The 20,369-nt window shown below is 43.5% G+C and overlaps 1 protein-coding gene across 1 annotated transcript in view; it reads right to left on the reverse strand.

Annotated features, from left to right (window-relative positions):
* Window positions 1-20,369, reverse strand: part of TBX2 (T-box transcription factor 2) — a 59,771-nt gene that overhangs the window by 37,209 nt on the left and 2,193 nt on the right. Inside the window, exons 2-3 of the mRNA XM_087890105.1 lie at window positions 15,294-15,561; window positions 3,222-3,368 (exon numbers count right to left, since the gene is read on the reverse strand). Of these exons, the coding sequence (XP_087746231.1) occupies window positions 3,222-3,368; window positions 15,294-15,561 (415 nt within the window). The remainder of the gene's footprint in view (window positions 1-3,221; window positions 3,369-15,293; window positions 15,562-20,369) is intronic.

A 20,369-nucleotide genomic window follows, 5' to 3' on the forward strand; every position in this document is an offset into this window, starting at 1 on the left:
GAAGAGACCGGCAATGAAAAAAAGGCCTTTTTCCTGCAAGCCTTTGCAAAAGAAAATTTCCCCGCATCCTTCCTTCCTTCCTTCCTTCCTTCCCTGCCGGCTTCCAAAATTTAATTCCTATCCAATTTCCAGCTGGGGGGATTTGTTGTTTATTATACCTTGGATCCGGACTTTAATTGAACTTTAAAAGCAAACTCAAAACTTTTTTTCCCCCTGGGTCAACAATTTCCTTCCTTCCTTCCTTCCTTTTCTAGGGCTGAGCCGCAAATCAAAAGCGCCTTTTCCGAAAGAAAGAAAGAAAAAACGCCACCGATTTTATACCAGAGGTTTTTGCTGCAAGAGACACAAAAAACGGGGGTTTCTTGCGTGTATTTCAAGAAGGCTTTGCACGCCCCGACCCCTCTGTTGGAAACCCGGGATTGGTTTGGATTCCCACAACCGGGATCAGGTAAAAGATCCTGGAGAAAAGCCACTTAGGAAGGCCTACTCGACTGGATCAGTTTTAGAATTTTACTTAGTGAATTTTTAACAAATGGCATCTTGTAAGGAAGCTTGTATTTGCTCCTAAGTGTTAGTGTGATTTTCTATAGCTATAGGTTGTATTTAGGGATTCATTTTAGGGTGGGAAGCCATTCAGAGTTGCCTCGATGGGCGGCAGACAAATGTAATAAATTCAATAATATCAATAGAAATAAACTCACTTCCCGGTTCGTGCATTCAGGGAAATGCCTGTAGTACAGTGGACTAAAGCACTGTTATTAACATCTGCTGCTTGCAATTACTGCAAGTTCAAATCTCACCAGGCTCAAGGTTGACTCAGCCTTCCATCCTTTCTAAGGTAGGTAAATTGAGGACCCGGTTTGTGGGGGCAATAAGCTGACTTTGTATAAAATATACAAAAGTATGAAGGCTATTGCTTAACGCATTGTAAGCCGCCCTGAGTCTCCGGAGAAGGGTGGCATATAAATTAAAGCAAAAAAAAAAAAAAATGTGTAAAACCTGATTTATTCAATCGGCAGCGTAACCTGGTTATGGGGGGGGGAATTCAGCCCCCAGTTCTCTACCTTCCTGCCCCTTTCCTGCCCCCCAAAATTCAGGGAAAACTGGTCCGTGCTTCCAAGCGCCCCTTGTCCAAGGGTTAGCTAAATGTTTGCAGAATCAAGCTAACTTAAAGCTGTAGTCTGCACACAGACCCATAATCTAACCACATGTGGTTTCACACATTTAAACTAGGTTTCAATGGGGGTTGAGTAGCTTGGTGGGTCAGGAAAAAACTAGCCATCGTTTTAGGAAGAGGCCAGATTCATGTGGATGCGGGCAATAGTTTCAGTCACGCGGGTTACTTTTCTAGTGAACGTAACTAGTGGAGCCTACAATAATCCTCCGTTTATTCTATTATTATTCTCCCCACCCCCCCAATGAGGAAAAATGAACACTGAAAAATTATATGAAAGCATCTTTTGAAGGAGTTTCTCGAAGATTACATTGGAAGACAGATACAGATTCAGAAACACCTCTTAAAACCTCGAAGGTATTTTTGTCCTAGAGGACAAAAAAAAAAAAAAAATCAGGAGGATAGACAGAGTGATAGTTTGAATATATATATATATTTGGATAGATAGATAGATAGATAGATAGATAGATAGATAGATAGATAGATAGATAGATAAGATATGGAGCCTTGGTAGTACAGTGGTCTAAGACACCCTGTTATTAAGCTGGTTAAGACCAGATGCCTGCAATTACTGCAGGTTCGAATCTCGCCAGGCTCAAGGTCGATTCAGCCTTCCATCCTTTCTAAGGTAGGTAAATTGAGGACCCAGATTGTGGGGGCAATAAACTGACTTTGTATAAATATACAAAAGAATGAAGGCTATTGCTTAGCACATTGTAAGCCACCCTGAGTCTCCGGAGAAGGGCGGCATATAAATCAAATTAAAAAAAAAACAAAAAAAATGGAGATTGGAGATGGAGATGGAGATGGAGATGGAGACAGAAACAGAGACGGAGACATAGAGATAGAGATAGAGACAGAGACAGAGACAGAGATAGAGATAGAGATAGAGATAGAGATAGAGATAGAGATAGAGATAGATGGAGATATGTAGATATGTAGATATGTAGGTTTCACGGATGAGATATTCCCTTCCAATATTCATATAGACATATTAAGAGCCACTTTGGTGTAGTGGTTAAGCTTCTGGCCTGGAAAACAGGAGGTGTGACAAAAGCTGGCTGGGTCAGTTTGGGTCAATCACCAGATGTTTAAGAGTTCTCGTCCCGCCTTAGACCCGAGAAGTTGACTGGGTGATTTTGGGCTAATCACCAGGAGACGGTGAGCCTGAAAACCACCTGGGTGACCTTGAACGGGTCACTAGGAGACGGTGAGTTCTAGCTGCACTTTAAGCATGAAAGTTGGGTTTTGGTGACTTTGGGCCAGTCCCTTTCTTTTCAGCCCAAATCCACCTCACAGGGTTGTTGTTATGGGAGAAATAGGAGGAGGGAGGAATATTGGATATATTCGCTGGCTTGAGTTACCTATAAAGTAATAAAGGCAGAATATAACTTAAAGCTCAGCCTCCAGTCAAAAACCATAGAGCAGAGATTAGATTTCTCTTTCCCTATTACTAGCCTTACACCCCGCTTTGATGGGGTGGTTACCTGTCCCAAATTCTTGGACTTTTTTTTTTTAAAAAAAGAGAAGGAACAGAGTTTAGATTTCTCTTTCTCTAATATTAGCTTTACACCCTGCTTTGATGGGGGGGGGTTGCCTGTCTCAAATTCCTGGACTTAAAAAAAGAGAGAAAGAGAGAGAAAGTGAGAGAGGAGCAAAAAGAGACAAGCTTAAAGCTCAATGGAACCTCCATGGATCATGGCAGTCTATCTTGAATTACCCATTGGAAATATTTTACTGTTTCAGCCGGTTCAGTTTTCCAAATCTAGCTCTTTAGAAGTAAGAGCTTAAAGTAGAGGGTGGGGGGAAACTAACCAGGAAATTAAGGAAGAGAGAACACACACACCCCCCAATCAGTGGTGGGATTCAGTCAGTTTGCACCACTTTGGGAGAACCGGTTGTTAACTTTTCTGAGCAGTTTGGCAAACTGGTTGTTGGAAGAAATCATTAGGGCAGAGAACCGGTTGTTAAATTACTTGAATCCCACTACTGCCCCCAACCCTTAATCCCCCACCCCGGGGGGGGGCGTACCCCACCAGGTTCTTACCTTGTCATTTTGGTAAGCGGTCACCGCGATGAAGTCGGTTTCGGGGAACACGTATGTTCGGAAAGTGCTGTAAGGTAATTTGAGGATGTCGTTCGCTCTTACTATGTGGAACCTCGGCTGGTACTTATGCATGGAGTTGAGGATGGTCTGTAAAGGAAGCGAGGAAGAGGAGAAAACGGGTGTTAAAAGCTAGGAAAAGAGGAAGGGGGGAAAATCTGGGCCTAAAGAGTGTGAAACGATCACACTCTTAAAAAAAAAAATTAAAAATCTGCTGATTGTTTTGTTTTTACGCCAGAAAAATCCCATCACATCCTTCCACCCTCCAGTAAAATTAGAGGGGGTAGGAAAACAACCTATTTTGGAGAAAGAAGTGGGAGAGCTTGTGATCAAATACGTTCATAGTAACACTGCAAATCCCGTAACAAATCAATAAATAACAGGATGGAGAAGCAAAGCATCAGCAAAACAGGAGGGGGGGGGGAAAGTCCAGAGGAACAAACAATCCTTTTCAGGATCAGCGCACTCCAAATTTAATCCAAGAAGCTGAACTTGAATTTATTTATTTATTTTTTTATTTTGCTAGTAGAGACACAAGGATGATTTGGTGCCGCTTGGTGGAGATGTAGAAATGGAAAAACAGGCATAAAATGTTTTTGCTGGTGGTAGAAGAGACCGAGAAAAAATTCCAAGGGTGATAAAGCCAGTTCTGAGAGAGGGGACAGGGTTTTTTTTTTTAAGCAAAAAAAATAAATGAAAAAGCAGAAGAAAAAGGGTTGTTTTAAAATTGGTAAGGGAGAAAAGAACAGGGAGAACAGGGAGAAATTTAGGGAGCTTCCTCATGAGTAAAGCTTTAGAAATTGGGGTTTCTGGCTCAAATAATGCCTTGCTTTGGTCCTAGATAGAGAAACCTCACATTGCTTGGTGTGCTTTTATGATACACAATTGGCTTTTTTAATTTATATATTTATAAATAACGATGATCATTATTTGATCAGCCAGGGGCAGGTAGTCCTCGACTTACGAGTACAGTGGGTACCAGAATTATCCAACCACAGTGGTCATTCAGGGAGTATTTACCTTTTTTTGCCACCGTTGTTAAACGAATAGCATCTGTTGTTAAATGAATCATGAGGTTGTTAAGGGAATTTGGCTGTCCCCTCTTGATCTGGATTGGAGAATCCAGCTAAGAAGGTCATAAATGATGATCATTTGGGACCCAGGATACTGCAACTGTTGTAAATACATACCATTTGCCAAGCACCTGTCGGTCATAAGTGTGAGGACCAGTCCTAAAGCCACCTTTTTCAGTGCTGTTGTAATTCTGGTCACTAATTGAAACAGTTGTAAGTCAAGGGCTACCTGTATTGGAGGGGATCTTAAGAGACTGCTTTCCTGTGCTCCAGGCCATGTCGAGAGTTCTGTCTTTCAGGTTTCTCTTTCTTTAGCTTGTCTCCCCCCCCCCTCCTCTCTTTCCCCCACCCCCAAATCCTGGGCCCAAACCGCACCAAAACTCAGCAAGGAATTATTTGCGCCCCAAAACCTCAATCTGTCAAGCTTTACTTGTGAGGAAGCCCCCTAAACTTCTCCCTGCTCTTAAATCAAGAAAGAAAATGCTAAAAATCGATCCAGAATTACATCCAATAACAAAAAACAAGATTAATACGAATAATTCTGACAGTTTAAAGGTAGGTAAGAAAAGTCCCAGTTTCTCCGCTGGAAACAGTTTTGAAGCCCCCTCCCCTCCTTTTCTGGACTCCCATGGAAATCCAGAGGCTGTCAAAAGGATTTCTGCTTTGCCCCTTCCCCAAAAGGAGGAAAGGCGACCACCCCAAGCACACCAACTTCTTTTGGTCACTAAGGTAAAAAGGTTCCCCTCGCACATATGTGCTAGTCGTTCCCGACTCTAGGGGACGGTGCTCATCTCCGGTTCAAAGCCGAAGAGCCAGCGCTGTCGGAAGACGTCTCCGTGGTCATGTGGCCGGCATGACTCAACGCCAAAGGCGCACGGAACGCTGTTCCCTTCCCACCAAAGGTGGTGCCTATTTTTCTACTTGCATTTTTTACGTGCTTTCGAACTGCTAGGTTGGCAGAAGCTGGGACAAGTCACGGGAGCTCACCCCGTTACAAGCTCAGCGTCTTAGCCACTGAGCCACCGCGTCCCTTAAGACGTTTTACTCCACAGTACATCGGAGTGAGCCAACAGAAACCCGTTTCTTTGCTCTCGCGGCCTCCCTTTAAGGCGCTAGTCCTCCGCACCTCAGCTGCAAGCAACCCAACCGACAAACAGCGGAGAGCCGCAGGAATTCCAATCGGATCCCCCCCCCCTTTCCACTTCCACGCTTCTCCACGAAAACCGGATCGGCCGGAGATCTCCAGAAGTAAAGCCTTGGATCCCTTTGGATCCAAGAGCCTGGCGAATAAAGGGAACAAGTCCCCGACGTACTGCAACGGCGTCGGTTGGTTTGATCTCCCGTTGGGCGAAGAGAAGAGCGCGGCGCAGAGGGAGCGATCCTAAAAGCTGGCTCGTGCGTGGGGGCGGGAGAGGATCAAGAGGGAGTGAAGGAGCCGACCCACCGGTCTAGGAACCGCCTGGCTCTCCCGAACAGGTTGAAGAAAAACGGCGGTGTACCCCAACTCTGGTGTGCTTCTTCCCCATTCTAACCGGCTCGGATCTCTTAAAAGGGGCCTGGGGCAGATATGGGAAGTTGGTTTCCAGATGATAGATAGATAGATAGATAGATAGATAGATAGATAGATAGATAGATAGATAGATAGATAGATAGATAGATAGATCCATCCATCGATCGATCGATCGATAGATAGTAGGTAGACAGACAGACAGACAGATATAATTAGATACATAATTAGATAGATAGCTAGATTGATTGATAGATAGATAAGAGTGTTTCCCCCAAAATAAGACCCTGTCATATATTTTTTGAGCCCTGAAATAAGCGCTTGGCCTTATTGCCTGCCTAATTGGGCTTATTATCAGGGGATGTCTTATTTTGGGGGAAACAGGGTAGATAAGTAGATAGATAGATAGATAGATAGATAGATAGATAGATAGATAGATAGATAGATAGATAGATAAAATTAGATACATAATTAGATAATTAGATAATAGATTAATTAGATAGATAAATTAGATAGAATTAGATACATAATTAGATAGAAAATAGAATTATATACATAGATAGATCTAATTATTAGATATGTAATTAGAAGATAGAGAGAGAGAGATAAATAGATAGATGATAGATAGATAGATAGATAGAGATAGATATGGATGGATGGATGGATGGATAGATAAAATTAGATACATAATTAGATAGATAGATAAATTAGATACATAATTAGATAAATTAGATAGATATATAGAATTACATAATTAGATAGAAGATAGAATTATATATGTAAATTAGAAGATAGTTAGCCAGCCAGCTAGCTAGCTAGCTAGATGATATAGATATGGATAGATAGATAGATAGATAGATAGATAGATAGATAGATAGATCATCAACCACTCAATCCATCTAAGGAGATCCCCTATAAACTACTGTCCATTGGATTCCCGAGCCACAATGGGTGACAATCCATTGGCGAATTCAAATCAGGTTTCATTCCTTCTGGGACAGAAGCCCAGGTTACAAGTTCGGCTACTAATTCGAGTTGGGGGAGATGGGACTTGTAGTCTCATCAGTCCCGAGGAGACCTGGATAGTGTGGGGGTGGGGGAGCTGCCCTAATTATTTGGCGCGGGGTTGCCTTCTGAAAATTAAGTGGGGGGGGGAAGAGGGAGGTTTTCCAAGCGACAAGGAAAATCTCTCGTGACTCGAAAGTCAGGTCCTGCGAGTTGAATGCAAGAATCTGGGAATGCAAGGATCCTTAAAAAGCAATCCGTTTCCAACGAGATCTACCTGCTTCACAGCTTCTGGATTGGAAGAAACGCCCGTCGAGGCTTCACACTAACGTCCAACCCTAAATGACCTAATTACTCACCAGGGGCCGCCTGGACATCCAGGCCTTAAAACACGGAGACACATTCCCACGTGCAAAGTGTGAATCGAATGGTTTTTTCGGAAGTCAATCTCAAATCGGGCGCCATTGGACTACTTAGAGCAGGGTTTTTAGGTCGTTTCACAACCGTGTTTGGCCTTCCTCTGCCCCACACCCCCACCCGAGACGATTTTCAGAAGGATCTTCGAACCTTCCCCGTTTTGGACCCCCAGAATAATTATAATTATTATTTCTATTTATATCTGCAGCATTTAACCACCCTTTTTGGGGGGGCACCCCACTCTTAATTCACTTCAGTCGGTCCCTTTCTTGGGTTGCTAGGGTACTTCATTTAAACTGAATTCATGGCGGGTTTAAACGAACGGGAAGCCCCGTATTTCAAACCATTTCATTTTTGCACAAGCTACATTTTGTGTGTGTGTGTTTGTGTGTGTGGCGGATCTAATTCCTTCGAAGGAAGCTTCCGTGAACTTCAAAAAGAGGGGCTTTTTTTCAAACCAGTTTAAAAAGAATCCCTGCGCCCCATCGGCCTCTGTGCCAATAAATGGGCCTTGGCTGATAATTCGGATTAAAGGAGTAGGTGAGATCAATCCTGAAACGGAGGCAGCCACGGTGCACTCGATACTCAACTTGCTTTGATACACAACTTGCCGCTTGCTTTACTCAATTGAGCTGGAAGCCTAAAGTATTTTCTGGGGGGGATTTAATTTATTTCTCTTTAAAATTAAATTCGATTTATACAGCCGCCCCATCTCACCTATGCGACTCTAGGCAGCCGCATATGTTATGCTTATATTCCAAACAGTTTCACTCCTATGGTGGGTTTCGATCAACTCACGATTCTGAGTTCACAGGAGGATCTCGAAGCTGGCTACAGGGTTTATTTAAAACACGGCCAAGTTGATTGTAGTTTAGGGTACCGTGGGAATAGGACTGGTGGTGTTAGAAGAAGGGAGAAAAATGTAGGCTAGCTCACAACTTATCTAGCTTATCTCTTGCTCCAGATACTGTTAAAAAGATTTGTCCCGGAGCCCGAGTCCCAAAATCAGGCTAGGTTAAAATATGGCCAAGTTAGATTGTGGTTTAGGCTACCCTGGGAATACGACTGGTGGTGTTACAAGAAGTGGGGGGTGAAATTTAAGCTAATTCACAACTGAGGTTTATCTCTTGCTCCAGATATTGTTCAAACGATTTGGAGCCGGTCTATCTGAGTCCAAAAATCTAAGCAAAGGAAGAGAGTGCGCTTAGATTTTATATACCGCTCCGTAGTGCTTTGCATTTATAGCACACTCTGAGCGGTTTAACAAACGTCAGCACGTTTTCTCCAACAATCCGGGTCCTCATTTTACCGACCACGGAAGGATGGGAGGCTGTGTCAACCCCAGGATGGTCACAAGGCTCCAGGAATTGTTTCTCGACTCCAGAAATACCGATTCACACGCGCCGCTTAAACCCAGGAGAATCGGGGTTTAAGGTCCGTTTTAAGCCTCGAATCTGCTCTGAAGTCTAGCAGGGGGAAGAGCTAAGCGCTTTTTAATTGCCATCGATTTCCGTTCAACTCCAAAAGGGCTTTGCTTCTATTTATTATGGGATGGACAGCGGAAAGCCTTGAGCCTGACCTTTCCTTGCTAAAGCAAGCAAAGCACGTCGGAACGGCCGCTCCTGCTTTGCGGGTTGCCGGCGTGAAATTGCTTTTAGTGTTAAAGTCTGTATTTAAAGCACGTGGGAATAAGCCTCCCGGGAACGAGCGGGTCACAGTCCTCGCGTGGGAGACCCACTCGCAATTGTCGCTTCCTAGTCCCAAATCCTTTTGGGGGGATTGATCCCAAATCCTAATGCTCTTTGATTTCCTTACTCGCAAGTAAACCCCTCCGTAAGCCATTTCTGCGGGACGCGGAGGACGGAGCCTCGATCGGCCCGGGAGCCACACCCTTATCCTCGCCGGTACCGTTTATTAAGTCGGGTCATAGGATGGCGTTCTTGAGGGAATATTCGTAATATTCCTAATTTCCCTCCAAGACCCGAGTGGCGTTTCCTCGGAGGCGAGAGAAGGGGGTGCCCTCTCGCCGAGAAGCGCCCTTCTTCCACCCAACGACCGACTCGCGAGGAGGCGCTGCCGACCCACCGGACCGAAAAAGTAAGACAACAGGGTATACAACACAACCAGAAAAATTATCAGGGGGGGGGGGAAGGAGCCGCGCTGAATTCTACGCCTTCCCCGTTTCCAGCGCTCCTTGCTGGATCTGCGGGTAACACTGCCCCCTCCTCTCTTTCACTCCGGCTCCCCAAAAGCACGTTTCTTTAGAAACGGGGCCCCTGTGCCAAACTCAGACAGTCTTCCCCTCTTTCGGGGTCGCAGGACTTTGGAACCAACGAGATCCTTGCGCCCCGGCTGGCTTTCCTTTTTCTTTTGCCACGTGGGGAGGCAAAAATACTTCACCCTGGTAAATATCCGGGGCTGAATCTTTGGAGGCCTTCAGAAAAAGGCCCCGCCGTTTTTCTCTCTTTCCCGCTCCCCACCCCCCACACACAACCCCCATCCCGGAGCATGTGAGGCTCACAGTTTGGGACGCGATCCAACTCAGGGACAAGTTCAAGGCGAGATTCCTGCGATCAGTTTAAAAGGCAAAAGGGCCTTTGGAAGTAGTTGGGAAGGAAGGGAGGGAGGGAGGAAAGAAGGAGGGAGGAAGGAAGGAAGGAGGAAAGGGAGGGCGGGGAAGGGAGGGAAGCAGGGAGGGATGGAGGAAGAAAGGAAGGAAAAGGAAGGAAGGAAAAGGAAAGAAGGGAGGGAAGAAGGGAATGAAGAAGAGAGAGGGAGGAAATGAAGGAAAGAAGGGAGGAAGGAAGGAAGAAAAGGGGAGAGAGGGAGGGAGGAAAGAAAGGAAGGAAAGAAGGAGGGAGGGAGGAGAGATAGAGGAGAGAGGGAGAAAGGAAGGAAGAAAAGGGGAGAGAGGGAGGGAGGAAAGATAGGAAGGAAAGAAGGAGGGAGGAGAGATAGAGGAGAGAGGGAGAAAGGAAGGAAGGAAAGGGAGGGAGGGGAAGGGAAGGAAGCAGGGAGGGATGGAGGAAGGAAGGAAGGAAAAGGAAGGAAGGAAAAAAGGGAATGAAGAAGAGAGAGGGGGAGGAAATGAAGAAAAGAAGGGAGGAAGGAAGGAAAGGAGAGAGAGGGAGGGAGGGAGGAAAGAAGGGAGGAATAAGGGAGGAAGAAAACCTGCCCGTTCACTAAACCCACTCCTGCCCTTCAAACGACCCATTCTCTACCGGTTCCATACGCCGAGATCCCACCACCCTTTCTCTCTCTCTCTCTCTCTCTCTCTCTCTCTCTCCCTTCCGCGCGAAGCGAAGGATTGTTAGGCGCGCCTTGATCGAGTGGCATGATGATGATGATGATGATGATGATGATGATGATGATGATGGGGTGGGGATCTTTAAGGAAGACTCCTCTTCCCCCCCCCCACGAACGACCCACCCCAACCCAGATCCAAAGAGGCCGAGGAGGACGAAGAGGAGGTGGGGGGAAAAGAGAGACCTTTAGCCTTTACAATAGTGTTTTAACCATCTCATCCCTGCAAATAATTTCTCTCTTTCTGCTGCCGGCTTCGAGGCAGAATTTTTTGTGTCCTGAATCCCACCTTTCCCCCAAAATGTGACTTTTAATTTGGGGGGGGCGGGGATGGGAACAGCGTGGGTGTGCCGGTAACCACGCGTGGGTGCGCCTGTAAAATAGGGACAGAGACCCTCCCAAGCGTTCAAATATTGACTTCCTTCCTTTTTCAGCCATTTCTCAAAAGTGCGTTTTTTCGAAAAGCACCTGGACTTTGTTTTTCCTTGAAGGCGTTTCGCTTCTCATCCAAGAGGAGCTTCTTCCGTTCCGAAGCTTCTTGGGATGAGAAGCGAAAGGCCTTCAAGGAAAAAAAAAACAAAGAAAGAAAGAAACTCCACCTGTCTTTTCCAAAAAGCATCTTGGATAACCTGAATGACGGGGGAAATCTCCCCCAGACCCTCTCTCCAGCCACCTAACAGCCGTGTTGTCCTCCCTGCAAGATTTCCCGGCGGGTTGCACATCAAGAAGGCCTGAGTTGAATTTCCACCTGGCCGGAAAAATTAGGAAAGGAGGTTCCACTTAAACGTTGAAGGCGCTCCATTCTCACAAACCCACGGAAAAAGCTACCTATGCGCATTCCACGGGGGGAAAATTAAATATATAGCAAACTGGGGCGGGCTGGGCTCTCCCCCCCCCCCAATTCTTGCTTGCAAGCTGTAATTTAAAAAAAAAAACCGGATTCTGTTAGAAGTAGAGACTGACTTGTGGTGCCGAGGATCAGAATCTTAGGGGGGGATTTTTTGCTCCCCCACCGGCTTTTGTAAGATACACCTGTAATTCAACTTGTTTTTTTTATTCCCTTTCCCGGAGGGGGAGAGAGAGAGAGAGAGAGAAAGACCTTTTCATAACCTCTTAAAGTGAGTTTAAAAGGAGGTCAGGTTATAACACAACAAAAACGAAGTCAAGATTTATGGAAATAATTCCTCCTTGCTTGAAACGTCTAAAGTGATTTTAATGAATAAGGTCTTTTTTGTTGTTGTTGTTGTTTAACCGATTTCTCCTGCCCTGTCTAGATTCAGATGCTCCCATTAATGTTCTTTTGCAGCAATGTAAAACATAAAAATCAAAAGTATTCCTCTCCCTCTCTCTCTCCCTTTCCCCCTTTCTCCCTCCCTTCCTTTTTTTCTCCTTCTCTCTCTTTCGCTCCCTCTTTTTCTCTCTCTTTCTCCCTCTCTCTTTCTCCCTCTCTCTCCCTCTCTCTCTCATTTGCTACCCCGAGGTCAAACAAGTCTAGGGCACCCTTTTGTATTTCATTTGATTTTCAAACAGGGCTTCCTTGATGTAGAAATGCATTTTTAAATATATATTTAAATTGACTGTAAATGTGGCATAATTCTGTTTAAAGGGTTTTATTCCCAGATTGGAGAATCGCTGTCTAACGTTTGAGAAAGGCGAGCACAAAAACAGCTAGATGATAATCTAAAGTCAGAATGTAGGTATGTATGTACATTATATATATATATATATTTATACATTGTGCCTTTTCAATGTATGTGTGTGTGTGTGTGTGTGTGTGTGTAAGTTCCGGAGTTCGCAGTATGTCTGCCTCTTTTTTTACTAATATACCTGGAACTCGTATTTTTAGAATAATTTGTACACACACACACACACACACATATACATTGTACCTTCTCTATGTATGTATGTACATTATATATATTTATACATTGTGCCTTTTCAATGTATGTATGTACAATATATATGTTTGTATGTGTGTGGGTCTTAAATTTATATTTCCTGACTACACACATACATTGTGCCTTTTCTATGTATGTATGCATAGAATGTATGTATGTATTATACACACACACACACACACACACACACACACACACACATTGTGCCTTTTCAATGTATGTATGTAGGTGGGTAGGTAGGTATGTACATTATATATATACATTGTGCCTTTTCAATGTATGTATGTACATTATATATATTTATACATTGTGCCTTTTCAATGTATGTATGTAGGTAGATATGTATGTATGTACATTATATATATACATTGTGCCTTTTCAATGTATGTACATTATATATATATTTATACATTGTATCTTTTCAATGTAGGTATGTAAGTATGTATGTATGTACATTATATATATTTATACATTGTGCCTTTTCAGTGTATGTAGGTATGTAGGTAGGTAGGTAGATATTTAGACATACATACATTGAAAAGGCACAATGGAAAGATATTGTGCCTTTTTTAACCTGATTCCTGGGGGCAGAATCCAGTTTTCAAATGCCTTCAGTCGCTGGGCTCAAATGCCAAATTGTCCCAAATCCAGTTTGGCAACTTCCGGGACCCATTTTCCCCACCGCAGAATATTTGTAAGGGGGTAGGATGGGTGTATCCAGCCCCCTTCTGCCATTTGGAAGCAATTGGGGAGGGGGGAAGTGAAAGGAAGAGCTTAAACACCTTAACAACGAAAAGTGATCGGTTTTTTGTTAAGTTTGTCTCTCTTTCTCGACCCCGCTTTAACGACTTTCCTTCGGCTGATTGCAAAAAAAAGAATTTTGCGCCTTTCCGAAAATGAATTCGCTTCTCCCCGAGAGCCGGGAAAAAAGAAATACAAATAAACATCCGAAAATCCCCCGGGTGTCAACTCTATGGGAAGAGCTAATATGCCGGAGCCACCACATTCACGGATCCTCGGGGAAAATTCGCTTCCGAATTCAAATTAAAAACCCCGAGGAAATTTGCGGGCGATTTTTTTTCTCTTCCCCCCCCCCCGCGCTCCTCCGCCAATCTTTCCGCAGAGAGATTCTTTTATTTACAAAAAAAATATTAAATCTGTTGATCCGAACGGGGCTTCTTCGCTTACTTAAACTACCGTCCCCTGTGAATCTAAATTACCGGAGAAAAGCCGGTAATTTAATATTTCTCTCGGCGCTTCTTCCAAGGAAGCGAAGGTGCAAGAGAGAATATCGGGGGAGGGGGTGGGTTTGCATCGGAATTGGGGTGCTGGAGTGGGAAGCCAGGCGGGGTACGCGAAGGAGAATCGGAGGGGGTCTTCTTTGTGTGTGGTGTTTGTTTCTTTACTACTTCCCTCGGCCTCCCCCCCCCACCCCACTTTAAGCTTAGAAACCCGGCTTGCTCTGAACGTTAAGCTCCTGATAAGAGAGAGAGGAGGCCGCGTGGATTTATTGCCTACTGATAAGGGTCTTCTCTCCCCCTCCCCCCCACTTCGGAATCAGGCGACTGGGTTGGAATAACAAGCCCCCCCCCAGGTAGAAGCCATTTGAAAATTGCTCCCTTCCCCAGACAGAAAGAGGAGACGCGCAAACTTTATCCTGCGCAAATATTTGCGCAAAGAAGATCCTATCAAGATCATTGTAAAGGGTATTGTTATTTTATACACCTAGGCTGGAAAAGGCTAAAGGAGAAAAAAACCGGGTCCCCACCGCTGGGGTCTCGGGGCCCGAACTGGGAACAAGGACCTCGAGCTGCCAGTGGCCGGACACACACACACACCCAACAACAACAACAACAACGCCGGGGTTGGGTCGAGATCCTGCACCCCGGGGCTCCGTTTAAGAAAGGGCCTTTCAGAGTGGACGAAAAGGCGGCGCCCGCCTGCCCGCGCTCCAGTTCCCAATGGAGTGATTATCTGAAGATAGAGACGCGTGTCAATGGCGTAGGATTCCCCCCCCCCCCAAGGCCAGAAGGAAAGAACTAAAGTAGAGACGCGGGAGGGAGGGAGGGAGAGAGGGGAGAAGGAAGGAAGGAAGGAAGGAAAAGGGCAAGGAGGAAGGAAGAAAAAGAGAAACGAAAAGAGAAAGGGAAGGGAGGGAAAGAGGAAAGGGAAGGGGACAGAAAGAGAAAAAGAAAGAGAAAAAAAAAGAAAGAAGGCAGGAAGAAAGGAAGAAAGGACGGCAGGAAGAAAGGAAGAAAGGACGGCAGGAAGAAAGAAAGAAAGAAAGAAAGAAAGAAAGAAAGAAAGAAAGAAAGAAAGAAAGAAAGGGGAGGACAGGCAGGCAGGACGGACGAAGGGAGAAAAGGAAGGAGAGAAAAAGAGGAAGGGGAAGAAAAGAATGGGAGAAAGTAAAAAAGGGAAGGAAAAGAAGAGAAAAGGAAGGAGGGAGGGAAGGAAGGAAAAGAGGAAGGGAAGGAAGGAAGGAAGAAAGGATGGCAGGAAGAAAGAAAGAAAGAAAGAAAGAAAGAAAGAAAGAAAGAAAGAAAGAAAGAAAGAAAGAAAGAAAACGAAAATGGGGAGAAAAGGCAGGCAGTTCGGACGAAGGGAGAAAAGGAAGGAGAGAAAAAAGTGGAAGAGAAAGAAAAGAATGGAAGACAGTAAAAAAGGGAAGGAAAAGAAGAGAAAAGGATGGATGGATGGATGGAAGGAAAAGAAGAAGGGAAGGGAAGGGAAGGGAAGGGAAGGGAAGGGAAGGGAAGGGAAAGAAGGAAGGAAGGAAGGAAGGAAGGAAGGAAGGAAGATGCCCACTTACAAATCCATGCTTGTCCGATATGTTATTGGTGAGCTTCAGTTTATGGAAGGCCACCGGCTTGGCCATCCACTGCTCGCCCGTGGCCGGACTGTCCGGATGGATGTACATCCTCTTCGGCATCTCCGGGTCCGCTTTGCCGGCCACCATCCAACGCGAGTTGTGGAACTTGTAGCGACAATCGTCGGCGGCCACAATATCCATCAGCAAAATGTACTTGGCTTTCTTATCCAGGCCGCTGACCCGCACTTTGAAAGGGGGGAACATCCGTCTGGAGGCGAGAGAGGGAGAGAGGGAGAGAGGGAGAGAGGGAGAGAGGGAGAGAGGGAGAGAGGGAGAGGTGGGGGAGAGAAAAATTACTCTCGGGGCAAGTCAAAGGCGGCGGTTCTTATTCAGACCTTTATTTGGAATAATCCTGCCATACTTTTGCAACCCAGTTATGCACCTGCTGCGTCCCTTCAAATCAGGGCCAAGGTGAGCGAACCTGGTTATTATTAAATTATTAAATAATAAAATTATTAAAATATTAAATTTATTATTATTATTATTATTATTATTGTTGTTGTTGTTGTTGTTGTTGTTATTATTACTATTACTATTACTATTACTATTACTATTATTATTTAATCTTTAGTGAGATTCACAGCCTTTGAGGCTGGTTAATAGCTCAGCAGCTCGAGTCCTAACCAAGGACCTAGGAACTTATTATTATTATTATTATTATTATTATTATTATTATTATTATTATTACTATTATTGTTTAATCTTTAGTGAGATTTACAGCCTTTGAGGCTGGCTAATAGCTCAGCAGCTCGAGTCCTAACCAAGGACCTAGGAACTTATTATTATTATTATTATTATTATTATTATTATTATTATTATTACTATTATTGTTTAATCTTTAGTGAGATTTACAGCCTTTGAGGCTGGCTAATAGCTCAGCAGCTCGAGTCCTAACCAAGGACCTAGGAACTTATTATTATTATTATTATTATTATTATTATTATTATTATTTAATCTTTAGTGAGATTCACAGCCTTTGAGGCTGGTTAATAGCTCAGCAGCTCGAGTCCTAACCAAGGACCTAGGAACTGTTAAGGTATCGTCGGAGGATGTAAGCTGTTCCGAGTAAGATGGTTTTTTGTAGAGTCAAAATGTTCAAATTATTATTATTATTATTATTATTATTATTATTATTATTATTATTATTATTATTATTTAAATGCCACCATTCTCTATAACTTTCCTGCTCATTCCGGGGCTGCCTTAACGCGCGGGCCCGATGGGCACTTGCCCGTGGGCCCCACGAGTTTAGGGGCCCCATACTCATCTGCGTAGGTTAACCCTTCAACGCACTTTGTATCATATAAATACAGCAACTGTATTACTGAGTATTATTGTGTTATTGTTATATTATTCAAATGTCTCTCGTGTTGATGAGCTGTTGCTGCACAGCCTGTGTTTTAATGTTTCAACGCCGATTTATTGGAAGTGCCAATCAAATAAATATACGTTTAATTTTTATCGACTATTTACATTTTTATTCTTGGGAGTAATTGTCCTAGAGCCCCCACTACACTGCATTGCCCAGGGGTCTCATAATGCTGTTAAAACGGGCCCTGGCTCATTCCTGTTCGGGCGGCTGAATATCTGGGTCCCCCCCTTCCTATTATACAGCCCCCCTTTTTAAAAAAAACTGGGGGAGACTCGGTTTACTCCTGAGTAACACGTCTCTTTGCTCTTTCCCCCCAGATTTCAGTCAAAGCTCCCAAGAAGAAAGTGAAGATCTGGGCAGGCTGCATGTTTACTCGGGGTGGGGGTCTTTCTTAACCCCTCTGAAACTCTGGGCAATTACTCCGGAGTAAGGCCTCCTTCCTTCCCCACCCCATCCCCCCGGGGATCGCCCCGATTTTAGCCCTGCGGCCCAACAGGGCCCAGTTTTCTCCTTCGCTATCAAACCAAAATTCGGGGCGAAGGGAAAATCCCAGACCGACATTCGTTTAGGAAATTAATTCGATCGGATTCAATCATTATTATATTTATTTTTTGCTTTATAAACCCGAAGAAGCCTTAAACAATCAGCCGTTTTCTCCCATTTCAAGTAAAAAAAAACAACAACACCTTTTTCTATCACTCCAGCCATTTTAAAGACAGGTTACCCCCTACTCAATGGAGCGCCTCATGTTTCCCCACCACCCAAATAGTTATGATTTGCACCCAAAACTCGAAATTTTTGATGATGAGAATGATGATTGTTTTAATTGGATAGCCAAGTTGTTTAATGTTTTTTTAAATTGCTTTTAAAATTTATATGTTATGTTTCACCATGGCTGTTCACCGCCCTGAGTCCTGTTGGAGAAGGGCGGTATACAAATAAAATAAAATAAAATAAAATAAATGATGGTGGCGATCATTACAGAAGGTCCCTTTGTCTGGATTTTAAAAATTAAAAAATAAACCAGAAATCTGGATTCAAAGCTTTGTAAGGGGTTTTTCTCTTGGCGATGGATACCAGGCAGGATCTTAGTTGAGGTTGGGGTTAAATCAGCCGTGTCCGAGGTTGGCTACGGGGTGGGTGGGAAATAGACAGACCCCTTTATTAATAAAAGGAAGAAGTGATTTTTTTTTTTTTTTAAAAAGGCGAACAATAATAGGCCACTGGAAGAGAGACGAGCGGAAGGAGAGGAGAAAAATGCATAGGGATAAAATGCCCTCTGTTAAAACCAATAACTCCTTTGAGTGCCTCCGAAATTAAAAAGGGTTCGGGAGGGCGCAGGAGGGGGGGGTAAACCCGGGGTGCCAGCCACGACGCCCCCCTCCCCTCCAGCATCCAGATCAAATCAATTTCACCGGCCTCCAAGCTGTTAAACGGCCTCGATTTCCCTCGAAGCGGGAAAAGCCGGCAAAAGAAATCCCAAACGCGAATTTTTCGCTTTTTTAATCTTTCCCTTGAATTTACTCGTGAGGAGACTGCGGGGTTTGTTTAGGGTTTTTTTGCCCCTCTACTTCGGGGACCGATCCTTGGCCACTTGCACGCTTCCCAGACTTTTTACACGGGATCCTGAGGGGTTTTCCTGCCGGCAGCCCCCCTTCCCCACAGATCACCAACTATTTCCAGGTGTGGATTTCCAGATGTTTGAGCATAAAAACAGAAGGGCTTTTTTCCCCCTTTTTCTTTTTTTTTTTAAAAAAATCCTCCTGATTTGCTCAATGACTTAGAATTGGAGAAGGCCCCGGCGAGATATAGCAAAGAGACCATCAAGAAATATTAGAGAAAGAAAGGAAGAAAGGAAAGAAAGGAAAGAAAGGAAAGAAAGGAAGGAAGGAAGGAAAGAAAGAAAGGAAAGAAAGGAAAGAAAGGAAGGAAGTAAGGAAAGAAAGAAAGGAAAGAAAGAAAGGAAAGAAAGGAAGGAAGGAAGGAAGGAAGGAAAGAAAGAAAGAAAGAAAGAAAGAAAAGAAAGGAAGGAAGGAAGGAAAGAAAGAAAGGAAAGAAAGGAAGGAAGTAAGGAAAGAAAGAAAGGAAAGAAAGGAAAGAAAGGAAAGAAAGGAAAGAAAGGAAGGAAGGAAGGAAAGAAAGGAAAGAAAGGAAGGAAAGAAAGAAAGAGAGAAAGAGAGAAAGAAAGGAAGGAAAGAAAGGAAAGAAAGGAAGGAAGTAAGGAAAGAAAGAAAGGAAAGAAAGAGAGAGAGAAAGAAAGAGAGAAAGAAAGGAAGGAAGGAAGGAAGGAAAGAAAGAAAGAAAGAAAGAAAGAAAGAAAGGTCAGCCTTTAAATAGAAATAATTTGCACGTGGAAATACAGCCTGAATTCCTGAATTTTAAGGAATAAAAATCAGAATTCCAAGGGAGGATAGGAAGCCAATTTTTCAGGAAATCATCCTGCCTTTTTTTTTTTTTTAATTGCTTCCAGGTCCCTTGTCAACCCCTCCACCCTCCAAGCCCCCACGCCTTGAAACCGGCCCTCGGCCCTTGTATCAGGATTTTCAGGTACCCCCCCCTCCCCAAAACGGAAGCCCACCTCCCGGGCCAACCTGATTTCCACCCAGAGACCAACCTAGCTATTTGGGATGCCAAGGAGGACGAGAAGGGGCAGATTGGAAAAAGCAGTGCCCGAAGTAAGAATTTGCAAATATTATTATTAGCAACGTGGCGAAGAAGCCTGTCTGGTCTCGTGGAATAGAGGAAGAAGTTAGTTTCTCTCCTTCCCCACGGAAAACACCAACAATGGTGGATCTGGATATTATATGATTGTTCTTTACTTTTCCTGCTCTTTTTCTGCACTTACTTCAAAAGGACACAGCGGGTGTGATGGGATTATTTTTATTGTTCATTGGACAAAGACTGAATTCTCCCTCTTTCCGTAATACATACTCAAAAACTTTCTGCATATATTATTATTATTATTATTATTATTATTATTATTATTATTATTATATTATCATTATTATGGAACAAGGACTGAATTCACCTTCTCTCCACAATAAATACGACCAATCCTCCTTCGTATATATTATGCTTCTTTATTATTATTGGACAAGGACCGGATTCTTTCCTCTCTGCACGATAAGTAATAAAAAAAAAATCATTCTGCATGCTTATTACTGTTGCTATTTTATTATTATTGGACAAGGACTGAATTCTCCTTTCCACAGCAGATACTAAAAATCTTTCTGCATGTATATAATGATTGCTATTATTATTGGACAGAGGGGCAGAATTCTCCCTCTTTCCATAAAAATGACTTTAAAAAACCTTTTGCATCTATATAATTAGTGCTACATTATCATTATTATTGGACAAGGACTGAATTCTCTCTTTCTTTCTCTCTCTCTCTCTCTCTCTCCACAGTACTAAAATCATTCTATCTATATTATTATTATTATTATTATTATTATTATTATTATTATTATTATTATTATTATTATTATTATTATTATTATTAGTGTTGTTAGCTCTGTGGGAACCCCATGGCCTCAAAATCTCATCTACACGTCTCTACCCAGGCAGAAATTTCTTACTTTTTCTGCACTACTTAGCTTCAAAAGGGAATAGCGTCATACAATAGTCTTTATTTTATGATGTTA

Source organism: Pantherophis guttatus, chromosome 1 (genome assembly GCF_059756535.1).
Source record: "Pantherophis guttatus breed Tessera chromosome 1, ASM5975653v1, whole genome shotgun sequence".
In the NCBI taxonomy this organism is placed as follows: Eukaryota; Metazoa; Chordata; class Lepidosauria; order Squamata; family Colubridae; genus Pantherophis; species Pantherophis guttatus.